This window comes from Juglans regia, chromosome 10 (genome assembly GCF_001411555.2).
Source record: "Juglans regia cultivar Chandler chromosome 10, Walnut 2.0, whole genome shotgun sequence".
NCBI classification, from domain to species: Eukaryota; Viridiplantae; Streptophyta; class Magnoliopsida; order Fagales; family Juglandaceae; genus Juglans; species Juglans regia.
In genome coordinates, this window is record NC_049910.1 from 21,778,001 (window position 1) to 21,797,090 (window position 19,090).

Here is a 19,090-nt window from a genome sequence, read left to right on the forward strand (position 1 = left end):
CTGGAAATGAATCCTTTAATGCTTGGTCCCCACACCATAGGTCAGTCCAGAATTTTATTCTTAGATCCATCGCCCAACACCATTCTAGTATGCCGATTAAGGATCCCCCCACCCCCTTCGAATGTGTTTCCAAACTCTCACTCCCCCCAGTGAACCTCCCTAGTGCATCATCCCTCCCACATGCCTCCATATTTGCAATTGATCACTAACTTCCATAGGGCTTCCGATTCCATATTATATCTCCATAACCACTTCCCAAGCAAGGCTTGATTGAAGATCCTCAAATTTCTAATGGCCAACCCATCCAAAGAGACTAGAGAACATATATTGTCCCACCTGACTAGATGATACTTGAATTCTTCTCCTATCCCACCCCCAAAGAAAGTCACGATACAGCTTCTCAATACGGTTTGCCACACTTCCTGAAATTGGGAATACAGATAAAAATACGTTAGTAGATTAAAAAGAGTACTTTTAATAAGGGTAATCTTACCACCTTTCGAGAGATATAGGCCTCATTTATTTTCGCAGATGAGATGAAATAAGTTGAGTTGAGTTGAGATTAAAGTTAAAAGTTAAATAAAATATTGTTAGAATATATTTTTTTAATATTATTTTTGTTTTGAGATTTGAAAAAGTTGAATTGCTTATTTTATTTTGTGTAAGAATTAGAAAAAATTATAATGATTAGATGAGAGGAGTTGTGAAAACAAATAAGGCCATAACCTCTTCCAACCTGCCAATCTGCGTTCAATTTTCTCCACCATTGTATCCCAAATTGATATAAATCTTGCAACTGCCCCCAAAGGAAGACTAAGGTAGTTCATGGGAAGCGAGAAAACTTTACATCCAAGGATACTAACCAGTTGCCTGATATTACGAACATTGCCCACCGGCACCATGTCTAATTTATCAAAGTTCAATTTCAAGCCGGATACCGCTTCAAAACAAAGTAATAATGCCCTCAATGTTTGATTCGAACTTGGCTTTGTTCTGCCTCACAAAAAATAAGTGTATCATCTACAAACAATAAATGAGATAGGTTAATAGTGCCCCTATTAGGATCATCCACCAAGAATCCCTCAATAAAACCATTGTTCACCAAGGCTAGAATCATTTTGCTAAGTGCCTCCATGACAAGAAGGAATAGGAGCCGGGACAAAAGATCTCCTTGTCTTGGGCCCCGAGAGCTATTAAAGTAACCATTTGGGCAACCATTCAGAAATACTAAAAACCTCACTGTAGAAATACATTATCTAATCCACGAGCACCATTTCTCCCCAAAACCGCACCTCCCAAGCACATATAGTAAGAACTCCCAGTTTACATGATCATACGCCTTCTCCATATCTAACTTGCATAGGATTCCCAGCTGACCAGATTTTAGCCTACTGTCTAGGCATTCATTAGGAATGAGAACTGAATCCAGAATTTGCCTTATCTTTAACAAAAGCATTTTGGGGTTTTGTAATGATCCTTCCCAAAACCTCTCCTAGACGATTGGCAAACACCTTAGAAATAATCTTATATATCTCATTCACAAGGCTGATAGGCTAGAAATCCTTCACCTCAAAAGCCCAATCTTCTTAGGAATGAGAGCTATAAATGTGGCGGGAACTTGAGAGGAAATCCTTCACCTCGGAATTACTAACTACTGATGAGTACAGCAAATTGAAAGCTTTTGTGATGGCCCCAGGTTCCCAATCATGGGTATGAAGCTGACATTCCACCATCATGGACCATTAAAAATTTCCATTAACTCAGTCATTGAAGCCTCCTGCTCATTCGCAATCCTAGGCATCCTTGGCTTGTTTAGGAGGAGGGAATGGAATGGAAAAAAGAGATTTTTTTTTTTTTTTAATATTCTATCATTTCCCTTATTTGGGAGTTTAGTTTGGAGGGAATGCAAAATGGTATTCCCTTGTTCGGAACTTTAGTTAAGAGGACATTGAATTGGTAGAAGGGAATATAGATAGACATCTAAATACAAACTGAATTATCAAAAATATATCTATACAACAAGAAGAAAAGCAAGAAACTTTTAGTAAAGTTTATAGTTTATACTGTCAAAGGATGTGTATATACACCCAAGAAGACATGACAAATATATTTTAAAAGGAAAAGGGAGCCAAATCATCTTGTCCAAGCTAACAATAAATAGCCCAGTTTGGTTAAGGGTTTTATCAAAAAAAAATTAAAAAACAAAAAATCACCTTCAATCCAAACATCTTCCAATCTTAAAGAATTTCTCTACTTCAACTTTTCATCTAATCATTTGCCCAGATTTCAATGAAAAGTCAAAAACACAAAAACCAAACAGGATTTTACAAAAACCAAAAATAACTGCCCTGAATAAAATTATATTCAAACAACTTTTCAACTCTACCTACCCACTTTCCCAAACCCCAATATAAATCATATCTCATAAAAATCTTGTATTCAGTTTTTTCTATCTACTTTTCCCAAAACCCAATAAAAACACATCTAAACATTTTTTTTTTATATAAGTAAAACTGAACAAAAACACATCTAAACATTTTTCAAAGATATTCTAAAAAAATTCAAACATTCTCAAATTTTTCCTCAACCAAACACACCCAATTATTTTATTATATGGAAAAATATGTAAAAAGTTTTGTAAGGAATGAACTATTATACCATGAAAGGAAGGCAGTTTAAATACTCTATCACTCATATCCACAGCGATTCCTTCTAAAGCACGGAACATCCCAGCCCTTGACATCATCGCTCTTCCTTGGCCGATATACAGGCCATTTCGTTCCATATAATATGCATCTGCAATGATAATAATAGCATGTGTTAGCCCACAATATTGAACAACTTTGCACAATGTAACTTAACTAAAGTTTTAAGTTTTCAAACCTAAAGCATGCAAAAGACGAGAGAACATATACAGCAATACTTAAACCTATTCATAAAATTTTTTTTGATAAGTTATACCTATTAATAAACAAAAACCGACATTAAGAAAAAACATGAGACTTAAGTCCAGCATAAAATCGATATAACTACTAGCAGTCTAGATTCTAGAATGAACATTACAAAGCTTATCGACAGACATGTTCAAACTCATGAAACTACTTATTATAATGGCTCTACCTGTCCTAAATTGAATCAGCAATCCTTCCTTTATCTATGATAACCATGCATCAACTCCTCAACATGATCTTCACCCTGATTCCTCAATGATCTTCACCCTGGTGGGCATGGAGGCCGAGGTGGTAAAGGTCCACGTGGGGGACATTATGCCAAAGTAATGGCACTCGAGGTTGAGAATCTCGTAAGTGCACCCATTGTGGTCACACTAGCCACTCGGTAGACTATTGTTAGGATCTATATGGTAAACCATCTGGATCCGCTAATCAAGTCATTTGCAAACTATTCTTGCCCACTCAGGTACAGCGTCCACATGTCTTGTCTCATCCACTAAAGATCCATGGTCATTAATTCAGGAGCTAATGAATATCTAACTGGTTTGTCCTCTGTTTTCTCTAAGTTAGATACCTGACATCTTCAAAAAGTGTTACTCTCACTAATGGTTCTTTTGCTAAAGTTACAGGCATTGGATCCACTAAACTCATTGACTCTATATCCTTGTCATTTGTTCTATATGCTCCTAGTTTTCCCTTTAGGTTGATGTCCATTAGTAAGATTACTTAAAGTCTTTAATGTTTAGTGAACTTTTATCCCTCTTCATGTGTCTTTCAGGATCTCAAGACAGGAAAACAAAATTGGTACGGGGCATGAAGCTAGTGGTTTAAATTATATTGATGTTAAACAGTCACCCACTCGAGCCCTTACATCCTCCTCATCATCTGCTTATTGATGAATGGCATTGTCGCCTTGGTCACCCCTCTCTTTCCCTTTTGAAGCGTCAAGTTAGGAATCTAGGAAATGTGTCTCCATTTTCTTGTGAAGCATGTCAACTTAGTAAACATTATCGTATGTCTTTTGTACCTCAAGTTGATAAACGAGCATCGATTCCTTTTTAATTGGTTCGCTCTGATATATGGAGACCAATCAACATTAAAGGTTGGTTTGCTTTCAAAGATAAAACATAAAACTTTGGAAACTTTAAAAACCTTACATCTCATCATTACAACTTTTCCAAATCCCCATACAAAATAAAATAAACAATTCAACTTTTTCAAATTCTAAAACAAAAATAATATTAAAAAATATATTCTAACAATATTTTATTCAACTTTTTAACTTTAATCTCAACTCATCTCATCTCATTTCTGAAAACAAACGAGGCCTAAATCAAACAAGTTTCAGTATTTTGTCACATTTATTGATGACTACTCTCGTGTGACATGGGAGTTTCTGATGAAAGCAAGATCTAAACTTCTTTCCATATTCAAAGTATTTTGGAAAGAAAAAACTCAATTTCACAAAAAGGTTCAAGTTTTGCATTCTGATAATGCTAGAGAATATCAATCTAGTGCCTCTACTACTTTTTTTTTTTTTATAAGTAAAAATATTGTATATATCAAAAGAAGAAACCAAGTACACTGAATGTATACAAGAAAACACCTTATCCAAAATGACCCAACAAGCCCCTAATGACCCAAAAAGCCCATAAAAAACTAACCCAAAGTACATCAGACCCGACCCCAACAAAAGAATTGGGGTTAAGTAAGCCTCTACTACTTACTTAAGTAACAAAAGAATTGTTTATCAAACTCAAGTTTTTATACACCCCAACAAAATGGGGTGGCTGAACACAAAAATCGTCATTTGTTAGATGTAACCCAAGCACTTTTACTGCACACGAATGTTCCTAAACGATTTTGGAGTGATGGTGTTCTTACTGCTTGTCACCTTATTAACCATATGCCTTCATCAGTTCTCGATGGTTCCTCTCCCTTCTCCATCTTGTTTCCTTCATCTCCACCATTTTCCCTTCCTCCAAAAATCTTTGGGTATGTTTGCTATATTCATAATCTTGGCCCAGGTTTTGTCAATTTGTCAATTTGTGTTACTCAACATCTGATTTGTCAATTTGTCTCATATCATGCCTTATCTCCTTCATTCTCCTGTTTTACTTCTCAACTTTGAAAAATTTCTATTCCTAAGACAGTTCAAGATATTTTATTTGATCTGAGATGGATGCTAGCTATAAAAAATGAAATGGATGCCCTTCACCATAACGGGAGATGTGATGTTGTTCCACTACCACCTAGTAAACAACCTATTGGCTGTAAAGTGGTTGTGGAGGTACCAAATGGAAGGGAACTCGTTGTGGAGAGAGATTATTGATCACAAGTATGGTACTACGTCGAGGGGATGGTATTCTAAGGAAGGTAGGGGGTCTTATAAAGTAAGCATATAGAAATTTATTAGAAAGTGGTGGAATACTTTTGAAAAACATATTAAGGTGAGGTTTGGATAGTGAGATGAGATGAATAGTTTTAGATGAAAGTTGAAAGTTGAATAAAATATTATTAGAATATTTTTTTTAATATTGTTAATGTCTTAGGATTTGAAAAAGTTAAATTATTTATTGTATTTTATGTGAAAATTTGTGAAAATTGTAATGATTAGATAAGATGAGATAAAATGGGTAGAGATGGTTTTATTATCCAAACCTAGCCTAAGTTTGAGGTTGGTGATGGAGCAAGAACTCGCTTTGGGTTCGATGTTTGTAGTGGGGAGAGCCATCTTTCCACTGTTTTCCAGTTGTATTTAACATGGCTGGAAATCAACAAGTTGCAATTTTAGAATTGTTGTGTCGTGCAAATGGGACGGTAACTTGAAATGTCACTTTTTTTATATATAAGTAAAAATTTATATACATTAAAAGGAAAAACTAAGTACACCAAATGTATACAAGAAAACATCTTGCCCAAAATGACCCAAAAAGCCCCTCTTGACCCAAAAAGCACGTGGAAAAAAAACCAAAAATACACCAAACCCAACTCCAACCCCTTGTTTCCCGTAGAACTAAAACTTTACCTGAACACCCAACCCCTTGATTCTCATCTTCACAATGTCCTCTCTTTAGACTTCCCTCTAGTTGAGCTACAACCATAGCGTCGTAGTTGATTGCCCAAAAAAGACGTTGTAACTCCCTACTTTTCTTGAAACTTGATTTGGTTTCAAGCGCGTGACTTGCCTCAATCGCAGTAATTAGTTCTGTAAATTGATCTTCACATCCTCCATGTGAGATTCCCACAAATTGCTGAATCTCGTTAACTTTAGGCAAAATCCAATCCGTTATTGGAGGATGAGAGACCAGGGGAGCAATGTTATCCTCAGACACAGTATCCAACTGCACACCTAACTCTACACAAGGCACAACTCCGAACCCATAGGTTCTCCAGCAACTCCATTGGTTCTCTCCATTGGAAATTCTGGGGTGACAGCAAGTCCCTACACCTCTAGGGTGATAGTGGATCCTACATCTCCTTCAGACCTCGACTGTACACCATTTTCCTTCAACTCTGATGAGGGAGCCAAAGTTTTTTCGGGGATCAAGGGTGTAATACCGACCATCGGTCCATCCTATGTTACATTAGATAAATGACATTTCACTTATGTCTCTACACCGATACCTGATGTAGACCCTGCTTCAAATAATCCAAATTTCCTTTTGACCCGCCATACTCTCTTGGATCTGGTTATAGGTATAGGGCCGAATCCGATCTTCCATTTTCCTTTTTATGAGTTTAAAGGATTCGGGCCTATCTTGTTACTTACAACCATGTTGCCTCCAACTGAAAGCCAGTCTATTTTCATAGACAAGATAGTTATCTCTGCCTTCAACTCGCCAAGTTGAGTTTCCATCTCGTTTAAAGAATTGTGCATCTCGACAAGCTGGTCCTAAGGCATGATTTGTAGACCCCCCTCACTCTGAACCCCCGAAGCCTGACCCGTCCTTAGAGCTACATCATAGGATCGCCTCACCACCGAGGATGTACTTGGGTCTTTATGCACCTCCAAGTTCTCCCTCTCTGCCACGCCATCTACATGTCAGCTACGCAGCTCCCTAACAGAGCCATGTCCTACAGCTCCCCCATCCTTCTCCAACCACTACCCCCCTCCTCAGGAATGAAAATAAAATTCCTCCTCCCTCCACCTCCATACTCCTCCACCGCCATATAACATTCTCGAGCATTGGAGCAGCGATGCACCGTGAAATTGCATCTACCTTCTCGAACAATAGAGAAAAAATCTTGTTTCTCATCTTTTGTGCACGCTTCCATAGCCTTGGCCAGCCACTGTATTGTTGTTAAACCCAGAACCAACATAGATATCACCCTTCAATTCCTTTTAGTGATGACCAACATGCTCTCCTCCTTCACCAATGTAAGGGATTTAGATTCTATGACCAACTCCATAGAAGAAACCATACTGACCAACTCCCCCCTTCAACAACCATTCGTCATCTCAAAGAATCAAAATCTGCAACACAGGGACACGACTGAAGACGACAGGTGCAGACTACGGCTGAAGACCACTGCTTGACGCCGGAGTACTCCCAAAAGACTCGCCGAAAAACGTCGAGTTGTTTTGTGTCGCCAACAAGACCAACGGAGCCGTCGTGGGGGTCGCCGGAGTACTCTGAGAGACGACACAGAGAAATCTAGGTCGCCGGAGGGTGGATCGACGCCGGATGGCCCTCAGGGAAGTCGTCGGAGTCCGTCAGCTTTATCTATGACGAAGGGTGCAGTATCTCTCGCCGGCAAGGGTGGGTGGCGGCAGATCTAGGGTTTTCTCACTTCGTAGGAATTTCTCTCTCCTCAGGACCAACACCGAACGGCCCTCAACAAAGTCGTCAGGGCCTGTCGGCTTTGTCTGTGACGGCGGTGAGGGGTCACTCGCTGGCAATGGTGGATGGCAGCGGTCTCCTTAGGGTTTCTTGGATGTACTTGGAATGTCACTTTTACTAGAAATGCGCAAGATTAGAAACTTGAAGAGCTGCCAGATTTTTATAGCTACTTGTATTTAGCAAAGCTAGGAGGTCATGAGGGTGACCGTATGTTGTGGATTCACATGAGGAGAAAAGAGTTTACTATTAAATCTTTTTACAAGGCCTTGACAGTCCAACAACCCACATTCTTTCCGTGAAAGAGTATTTGGAAGGTTTTAGTGCTGTCTAAAGTTGCGTTTTTTAGTTGGACAACTGTACTTGGGAAGATTTTGACGGTTGATAATCTAAAGAAGCGCGGTATGGTGGTCACGGAGTGGTGCTTCATGTGTAATAGGAATAAAGAATCGATAGATCATTTGCTTTTACATTGTGAGGTGGCTGGGAAATTATGGGTTGGGATCCTAAGTAGAGTCGGGCTAAGTTGGGTAATGCCTAAGAGTATGGTGGAACTACTAGCATGCTGGAACAAGAGACATAATAGAGCTCAACTAGCAGCAATGTGGAGAATGATACATTTGTGCTTAATGTGGTGTTTATGGTCGGAAAGAAATTATAGGTGTTTTAACAAGAAGGAGCGTGCAATGGGGGAAATCTGGAATTTATTTGTATTCTCTCATTTACAGTGGTTTTCTGCTATTGTATTGAAGGGTGAGAATGTTCATGAGTTTCTGTCTTCTTTTCAGCTTACTAGAATGTAATTTGGTGTCTCACTTTGTATAATTCCTGTGTACTTGGACATTACTTAGTTTCATTCTATTCGATATAGATTATTACTTATAAAAAACAAAACAATCAAATTTCATCCTGATGGTTCGGTGGAATGTCTGAAAGCCCGCTTGGTTGCTAAGGGTTACACTCAAATATATGTCATTGGTTACAATGAGACTTTCTTTCCAGTTGCCAAAATCTCCTTTGTTCGAGTGTTGATCTCTCTTGCTACTAATTTAGACTGGCCCATATTTCAACTGGATGTTAAGAATGCATTTACGCATCTGCATGAGGAAGTTTATATGGAGCAACCACCTGGGTTTGTTGCTCAGGGGAAGTATCGAGGTATTGTATGTAAGTTAAAAAAAGTATCATATGATTTGAAACAATCTCCTCTTGGTTTGGGAAGTTTTCTGATGTTATATTGGCATTTAGTCTTCATAGATGCCAAAAAGACCATTTTGTATTTCACCTACATAGTGATGCAGGTCACATTTTGTTGGTTGTATATGTGGACGACAATGTAATTATTGGGAGTGACTGCTAGAATTGTTAGGCTAAAACAATTTTTACATGATCAGTTTCAGACAAAAGACTTGGGCAAGTTTTGATATTTCCTTGGGATTGAAGTTAGTAGATCTAAAAAATGTATCAACCTATCTCATAGGAAATATGTACTTGACCTTCTTAATGAAACCGGCATGTTCGACCTATTAACACCCCTATAGACCCAAATAGTAAATTCTTAAAAGAGAGAGGGGAGTTGTTTGGAGATCCAGAAAGGCATCAAAGACTTGTTGGGAAGTTGAATAATCTCACTATCACTAGAACGGACATCTCTTATGCAGCAAGTGTAATGAGTCAATGTAACATATGGGTCCTAAACTAAAATTTTATAATTTAAAATTTTTATTATTTTTACTAGTATTATTATTAGTAGTAGTAGTATGACTATTATTGGATATGTTGGGATAGAGTCTGTGTTTAGTGGGATTCTTCCACCCTTCAAGCCCATATGCCTTAGTGTTTATCTCTCAGCATTTATCTCCTAGTTGAATAAGTTTCCTAATGGGAGACCAACTCACGTCAAAAATCATTCCATAAATTCTCTCTTCTTCCTCACAATATTCCCATCACCAAACCCACAATACCTCACGGCCAGAACCCCCCAACAAAATCAAGATTTTCTCCCACACTTCAAACCATTGCTACATAGTAGAAATCGAGAAACCACTTCCCAACAGCCACCGTAGCACTTCTCTTCATACCAAGTCAACCACCTCGCCGGAAACCACCACAGAAGACACCGCCGGGAAGTCTTCCTCCCCTCAAGACATGCGTTGAGTCCTAAACCCCCCTCCATCGCTCTCTCTCCACTGGCAACAACCAAACAAGCTTGTGTGTTCTGCTCAACCCACCGTCGACTGTAGAGAACGTTGAACCACCACTTGGCAGCAACGGAGATCGCCAACCAGCCAAGTTCCATCGAACCCACACCTTCCCAGTAAGCCCACGCCGGAATCCTCCTTGCCTCTCCATCGTTTTCCGTCTGACATTTCCTCTGTAACAACCCGATCCTAAGATTAGGCCATAAGATAAGTTTTATGTATTTTTCATATAATTATGATTATTATTATTAAAAATTTTATTAGATTTTACATTTATTTAATTTACTTCTATTATCATCTTAGGAAATATGCTAGCGGTAAATTAGTGATTTCCTTCCCTATTATGAGCCTATAGACACAATTGTTATAAAGGGTATTTAAAGGATTTTAAAGTATATTATGGAGCCTATTATTTTAGTTAAATTCCATTATACGTATTTAATTACGTAGAGCATTACGACACGTTTTGCTAGGGAATTAGTAACATCTAGTACCTCCTATAGGTAACGCGCTACAAGTTAGAAATCAGGAAGCAGTGCTAAGAGGTAAATAGTATGATCATACAAATGCATGCGTACTGTGAATATTATTGTTATGTATGAAAATATGATGTGCTTATGATGGTTATCTACGTTACGCTAAGAGACAAGTCAAGGTTAGATTCCTTTCACGATCTTGATGAAATATAAGATTATGCTTGAATGAATGAATTTGTTTGATTGATTGAATGTTACTAAGATCATATGAAATTCATGAGATGTTTATGTAGTAATTCAAGTCAAGTATGCCATGTAATAAAATAGCCAAATTATGCAAGCCATGCTCATGTAACACTTAGATCATGTATGCCATGTTCATGTAGTACTTAGATCATGTATGCCATGGAATGTTATAAAATGTTCAGATCCTGTTATGATTGTGTCATGTTATGCTATACTATGTACAAGAAAATGCCATGTTATGCTATGCCAAGTACAAGAACATACCGTGTTAAGAAAGTTCATGAAGCTTAATGAATTCTCATTGTCATGTAATACTTAGATCATGTATGCCATGTAGTACTTAGATCATGTATGCCATGGAATGTCATAAAATGTTCAGATCATGTTATGTTATGTCATGTTATACTATGTCATCTACAAGAAAATGCCATGTTATACTATGTCATGTAAAAGAAAATGCCATGTTATGCTATGCCAAGTACAAGAACATGCCGTGTTAAGGAAGTTCATGAAGCTTAATGAATTCTCATGCATTAAGAAAGATAAGAAGTTTTAAGACAGTGCCACGAACTCAAGCGTGGTTAACCACAAGTAAAGTGAAACACAAACCCAAGCGTGTTTCACTCCATGATTCAGTTAAGTGAAACACGGACCCAAGTGTGTTTCACTCCATGTTATTCAGTTAAGTGAAACACGGACCCAAGCTTGTTTCACTCCATGATTCAGTTAAGTGGAACACGGACCCAAGTGTGTTTCACTCCATGCTATGCAAGTAAAATGAAACACGAAACCAAGCGTATTTCACTCCATGTTAAAACAAGATAAACAAGTTATTATGCATTCACGTTACATATTTGCCATGATTATGTATGCTTCTGCTCATGTTAATGATGAATATATATATATATATATATATATATATATATATATATATACCATGTGAATTTGTGACGATATGTGTATATATGCAAAGTTTTCAAAAAGTTATGTTATGTGTATGATTGTGAATCTGTGACGTTGTATGTATGTTGTGAAGAGTCTTCAGAAATTAAGTCCAAGCTAGGCCAGATTATATTTTACAGTATGATATACTACTTACTGAGTATTCGACTCATTTTTGTTTGCCTTCTTGTTCTCTTCCATGTTTAATTCTCGCAGATGGTGTCTATGATGACGCAGAGCTGGATGGCCAGGAATAAATCTAGTATAAAGACTTAAGAAGGAATAAGTGATATTCACACAAGAATTAGAATAAGTTATATTCACACAAGAATTAGATTTCTTTTATATCATTCAAGGGATTAGTTTGGGTATGTTCTTTTATGTTACGTTTAATATTTTGATGAATTTCAATAAATGAGGTATCTCAGGGTATGAATCTCTTTACCGGGAATTATGTTATGAATGTTAGTAATATCTCTATCCTACGGGAAGTAGGTGTTACATCCCCATAGTCAGGAGGACCCTCTAGCTACTCCACCGTGAACCTCGGCCAGCCACCAGACCCACCGTCCCAGTGGCCTTCTCCCTCTCTCGGTGAGCATCGCACCACCCTCCTCTCATGTAAGCATGTCTTCCCACTTTTATTTCTTTTGTTTCAGCCTTCCTAAAAAGCCCATGGATTACCATAAGTTTTACACAAATGCCCTTAAAACCCTTGTTTTGTAGGCTCCCGTAAATCCTCTTGAAGAAACCTTTCAGAGCAATTACATTTGTAGCGTACAGTGTCTATAGAAGATTTCATGTTTTAAACCTGTACATTATGCAGGCCGATTTCCTAGGTGGGCTGGGTGAGGTCAATTAAGCATATGATTTTAAATTGGACTTGCCTTAATTGTGGACTGAGTTTTGTTGGGGCTAGACTTAGTTTTAACTTGATGGGTGTTTAAATCTGGTGGACTGGAGTTATTATATTTCTTTTTTTTTTTTTAATTGGTAAACAAATTTTTATTGATCAAAAGAGAGACAAAAATGCCCAAGTATACGGGACATATACATGAACAAGTTTATGTCTAGTTTAAAGATACAAGGAAATCATGAAAAGACCTGCCATGAGTTATTATATTTCAGAAACTATCATAATAGGCTAAATGGGTTGTTTTCTTTAATTGAGGCTGAACTGATAATTAAGTAGGCCAAAGTTTTTACTTAAATTAATATATTAGTCATAAACTAATTTTTATAAGAAAATGTATAAAAGATTTTGAAATATATTTTAAAGTATACTATTGAGCCTATTATTTCAGTTAATATTCCCTTTGTCTATTTAGTCGGATTTTAATAAAATTATTATGTTATACTTTAAATAGAAAATCAAGGAATATTTTATGAGTTTTAATAATATTAATATCTATTAACCCTAGTATAACTGAACATGTATTAAATTATCCCGGTGGGATGATTTTAAGTAATTAGCATGTTACGACAAGTTGTTCAAGAAACGTTAGTGACAATTAGTTCCTTATATAGGTCACGAGCTACAACGTGAGATTGTGAAAGCAGTGCAAAGAGATAATTAGTATGATCATATAATTACATGTATACTGTAAATGTTCTAATCGTATATGAAAATGTGATGTTTGTCTACGCTACGCTACGAGCTAAGTCAAGGTTAGATCCCTTTAATGATCTTCGATGAATTATAATGATATGCATGTAAGTGAGCTTATGTATGTTATGCTATTATGGATTGCGATTCGATGGATGATATGTCATGAAAATCACATGTATGCCATGCAATGTAATGTCATGAAGTATTTAGATCATATAAGTCATGTAATGTTCATGTAGTTCTCAGATCATGTATGCCATGGAATGTTTATGTTCAAATCACATTATGTCATGTCATGTTATGTTATGCTATGTACAAGTATATGTCATGCTAGAAAAGTTCATGACGTCCAACAAACTTCTCATACATTAAGAAAGATAAGATGTTAAGAGTGACACGGACCTAAACGTGTTCATCACAAGTTATGATAAGTGGTGTCACGGACCTAAGTGTGGTGCACCATATGTTAAGTAAAACACGAACCTAAGCGTGTTTCACTCTATGATATGTTAAAAGGGTGACACGGATCTAAGCGTGTTCACCACAAGTTATGATAAGAGGTGCCACGGACCTAAGCGTGGTTCACTATATGTTAAGTGAAACAGGACCTAAGCATGTTTCGCTCTATGATATGTTAAAGGATGACACAGACCTAAGCGTGTTCACTACAAGCTATGATAAGCGGTGCCACGGACCTAAGCGTGGTTCACCACATGTTAAGTGAAACACAGACTTAAGCGTGTTTCACTCTATGATATGTTAAAGGGTGACACAGACCTAAGCGTGTTCACCACGAGCTATGATAAGCGGTGTCACAAACCTAAGCATGGTTCACCATAGGTTAAGTGAAACACAGACCTAAGCGTGTTTCACTCCATGATATGTTAAAGGGTGACACGGACCTAAGCGTGTTCACCACAAGTTAACATAAGCGTGGTTCACCATATGTTAGGTGAAACATGGACTCAAGCGTGTTTCACTCCATGTTATGGCAAGTTATGCGGTGCCTCGGACTCAAGCGTGGGTCACCGTATGATAAGTGAAAGACAAGATAAACAAGTCATGTATGATTGTTAGAAAATGCATGAAGTCGGTCATTTATGCATTCACGTTACATGCTTGTCATGATTATGTATGATTCCACTCATGTTAATGATGAATAGATATGTTATGTGAATATGTGATGATATATGTATGCATGTAAAGTTTTTCAGAAATTAAGCCTATGTTAAATTAAGTTATGTTTACAGTATAATTGTGAATCTGTGATGATGTATGTATGTTATGAAGAGTCTTTGAAAAATTAAGTCTATGCTAAGCTAAGATATATTTTATGGTATGATATGTTATTTACTAAGTATTCGACTTATGTTTGTTTGTTTCTCTATTTTCTTCTATGTTTAACTGTCACGGATGATGAGTGTGAGGACGCAGAGCTGGAGGGACAGAAATAGACCTAGTGTAAAGACTTAGAAAGGAATAAGTGTTATGTACACAAGAATTAGTCTAGTTTATGTTTTTACTTTACATTTTCAGTTTCATGTTGAAAAACAATTATGTTTAGTTTAGTTGATGTTTCAATAAATTAGTTATTTCAGGATATGAATATCTTCACCAAGCATCATGTTATGAATGTTCGTAATATTCCTAACCTAAGAGAAGGGGTGTTACAGTCAATTTTCACAAACGCCTAGGGTCTCACATTGGGATGTTATAATTCATATTCTTCGTTATCTTAAGCGAGTCCTTATGATTGTAACATTTCCTTCAAGAGATTGAGTTTCCAGCTCCTGTCCCTCTTCAGTTATTCTGTGATAATCAAGTTGCAGTGCATATTGCCTCTAATCCCGTGTTCCATGACAGGACTAAACACAAAGAGATTGATTGTCACTTCATTCAAGATAAGATACTAAGTGGTGGCATTTCTACACCTTTTGTGAAGTCTGCCGATCAATTCGCAAATATGTTTACCAAGTCCTTGTGTTGGAATCAGTTAAAGATTATTTGTTTCAAGCTGGGTTTATGTGATATATATGTCCCAGCTTGAGAGGGAGTATTAGAGGACATGGTTGTAATAAGTGTAACTTGTGAGGGTATAATCGTCAATTGTATGTAGTATATATATGTTGTTGTACATCAATGAATAAGTAATGTGAAGTATTTTCCCTCCATAAGTGTCTACAATAACAATATGCCTTTTGCATGAGAAAACAAGGTATCTGAATCCACAAAGGGACCATTTCTGTGCACTCTAAATCTGAAACCTCTTAACACTTTGGACCTAATGTTTCCTATGCTTAATTTGCAGTGCAGCAATAAGAGAGAGCAGTTCCAAGGAAGTAATAGTTTGATTTGATGATTACCAAGTCACTATTGCTTCAAACAGCTTGTTTACTTTTTTATGTAAAATAAAAAAATGGCTTATTTACTTATAAACTCCAAATCCAATAATACTTTTCATTCTAACAACCCACTGAATTTCTATGTAAATTGAGCAGGGAACTTCAGAAAATGCAACACACCCGCCTAGTGAAGTCATGATCAATTTATTAAAAGTACTTGTTAAAAGAATAAATGGTGAAGTGTTTATGCATAAGGATACGAGATGAAGTCCAAGAGAATGTGTGCACTTGCCTGTCTCCAAGCCCTGCAGAACACTCCCACGTGTTATACCAATACCCCATCCACCATCCAGACCAGGCTGCTCGACAGCAGCTGAAACTGCAATCCTATCCCCTTTCTCAACATGAGCACTGCAAGCCATTACACCAGGAACATAGACCTAAAGGTAAATTACAATTAGATCCCGGATCTACAAAATAATCTGTTCCTGATTCACAATGTACTCCTCAACCCCACCACTCATTATTTGATGAGAGAGAGAGAGAGAGAGAGAGAGTTAAATAAAAATAAAAATAAGGAAAAAAAAAAGTAATGGAATCTGTCGCAAATTATTTCCAAGGTTCAATAAAAAAATATTATTAGATTACTAAATATCTAGATTATTAGAACATTAATTACATAGTAAATTCACTTCTTTCATGAGCTTAAACCTTTGAATAATTGGTATCTAGCATGGTGTCAGAACTTGAGTCATTGGTTCACATACCATGCTTCAAGTTCTTACACCATGTTAGTTAAATAATCTACTCCGTGTGCTCACTTATAAAGGTCGAGTTTGATCCACACGTAAGGAGTTTTAGAACATTGATTAAGTTATTAATTTCACCTTTTCCATTAATTTAAGCTTACGGAACAAGTAATTATTGAATGGAGATCATATTAATTGCCCATTATAGATCTCTATGAATTTATTTGAACACCTAAATCTTACATAAGCCCAAAAGTACAAGGGAAAAGGATTTGGACTTAAGATTTTCAACGACAGAAAGAGAGGGGGGAGTGGGAGAGAAAACACATAGAAGAAGAGGTAATGTTTGAAGATTTTAAACATACAATCAGCCAACTCTAGGCACAAAAGAGAAAATTAATCTTAATGGCCAGGAATTTGGTACATGTCAAATTAAAATATTACATGAGCTGCAATGCAAATATAGCTGCAAAAATATACTCCTCCAATGTTAGAAATGAAATATTGTGCTAACCTGAGCACCCCTCAGCACTGCCTCGGCACATTTACGACTCACAATTACCTCCTTAGAGGGTCTATCATGTGTATGACCATAATCAATCATGTGGGGTCCCGAACCCTTAACAAACACCACATAATCTAACCCAGGAATCTGACACTTAGATACGGAACCAGTTTGTATGTCTTCTTTCAGAGCCTCTTCCACCTTACTCCAGTCGCTCAAGTTCTGGGGAACATTAGTTTGTTTCAGACCTGTATCAGCATCAAAATTGGCATCACATTTGCTTATGTTATCATTGGTATCGCCATGCCCTGTATCATTCATAATTGCCACTAACTTCTGAATAACAGCATCGCTAGTTGATTGTAGGGTATTCACACGTATACAAGAGTAGCAAGACGGGCGCCTAATCCAAGAATATGAGCATTGAAATAGAAACAAATAAAAGGAAAAATTATTAAAGCCAAGAAAACAAACTAATAGCACATACAAAGAAAAGCATAAACCAAACTTAAATAATTAGAATAATCACTCAATGCCATAGAATTTCTATTTTTAGAAGAGCTAGTTAGAATGAGAGTATGAACTTAGGCTTTTAACAGAATCGAAGCCGGCCCATTAAGGACCCATTAAGAGGCCCAGCCCATAGGCCCATGAAATGATGAGCAAGCCCAAGGATTTTACTTGCCAAGCCCACAAGAAGCCCATGAATTTCCTACTCTAAACACAATTCATATGGCAACCACAACTCTAATCAACACCCAATTCCTTTCCTACACAAAAACCCTAGAGTTGCCGCCTCCATGAAGCCCTAATTACCCTCTTTAAAAAGCCTTCTTCATGCACTCCCTCACTATTTTCTGCCCAATACCGAAACACTACAATCTAACCTCCTCCTTAACGCAACACACAAGCCCTAAGCACACCAACCCGCCCTTTGGACCAAGCTTCTATTCTAGGTAACATATTTTCTTCTTTCTTTTATAGAGTATTCGGTTGATAACATTAGGAGTTCAGGGATGAAAGAAAATAGGTGCTATTCCCATGGATTTATAGCAGAGGATCACAAAGGTTGACAAAAATATAAGGAGGATGAAGCTATGACTAATGTGTAATTTGGCCACATGTAGAAATGAGGTATACACATGTTATGATCACATTTGGGTTAAGGATGATATGAGAATATATTGCATTTATTTGCATACACATGCATGGGTTAGATAAGGTATGAAGTTTTAAGGACGAGCTTGAACACATAGAGCCAATGGATAGTCACAGGTTTATCATAACTTGTAGGTTTGAACATAGATTTATGCATTAAGGAAATAGCAACATGGAATTACATGCAATAATGCATGTGCATAAGGCTATGAATTTCATAAGTGTTAAGAGGAGATAATTCGGCAGCATTGATGCTAACACAAGAAGGAAACTGCATAGGCTGCACACGTCACGGGTTGTCTAAGATGAATTTAGGAACAACGATTTTTGAGTGAGTTGCATGAGTTATGGACCTAGATTGGTGGATTAAACTTGCTAAGGATAACATGATAAGATTTGATGGTTAGTTAAAATGCTTGAGGATTCAATTGATGGTCAGGTAGAGTGCATATTTGAGTAGTATACCGTAAGCTATAAATAGAAAAGCTTAAAGTTAAAGAATCTTTGTATTGAATTCTATATGCAATTCGATTTGATATCAATTGGTTGGAATGACATTTTGCTTAAATTGCTTAAATCTGACTCCGCACTAACTCTGATCCATTTTATTAGTGTTGGAGTTGAATTTTCCTATGTAAGTCGGAGTTGAATTTTCATTAAGTTATACTTAATATATAATGTAAGTCGGTGCTCAGCCCTAATATTATACATATTTATTAAGCTATACTTAATGTTAAAGGAGGTAATTGAACTCGTCGGTGCTTTGTTGAAGGGAGGTAATTGTGGAGAGGCACAGGAAGGGTGCTCTCTAAGGAGTCTGTGTCATCGGGAGGGTCTATGACCAGTGGAGAGGCACAGAAGGGTGCGACGGACTTTTCTGGGCTGCCTCCAGCCATCACGGTTGCGATAACGACGTCACCAGTGCCTGCAGATCTTATGCTACCGCAAGATCTTACAGAGGAGAGGACGGGCGAGCTGTTGGGAGGGTTGGAACATTGTGAGAAGCCACAGAACTTGCCAGCGGTAACTTCTGGGCCGTCAGTACTGTCCTCAGTTGCCCAGAAACCGTG

At 37.3% G+C, this 19,090-nt stretch overlaps 1 protein-coding gene across 1 annotated transcript in view; it reads right to left on the reverse strand.

The window, feature by feature from the left end:
- The window catches only part of LOC109005606 (tRNA (cytosine(72)-C(5))-methyltransferase NSUN6-like), a 37,520-nt gene that overhangs the window by 17,693 nt on the left and 737 nt on the right, over positions 1-19,090 (reverse strand). Inside the window, exons 3-5 of the mRNA XM_018984614.2 lie at positions 16,872-17,265; positions 15,901-16,048; positions 2,659-2,796 (exon numbers count right to left, since the gene is read on the reverse strand). Of these exons, the coding sequence (XP_018840159.1) occupies positions 2,659-2,796; positions 15,901-16,048; positions 16,872-17,265 (680 nt within the window). The remainder of the gene's footprint in view (positions 1-2,658; positions 2,797-15,900; positions 16,049-16,871; positions 17,266-19,090) is intronic.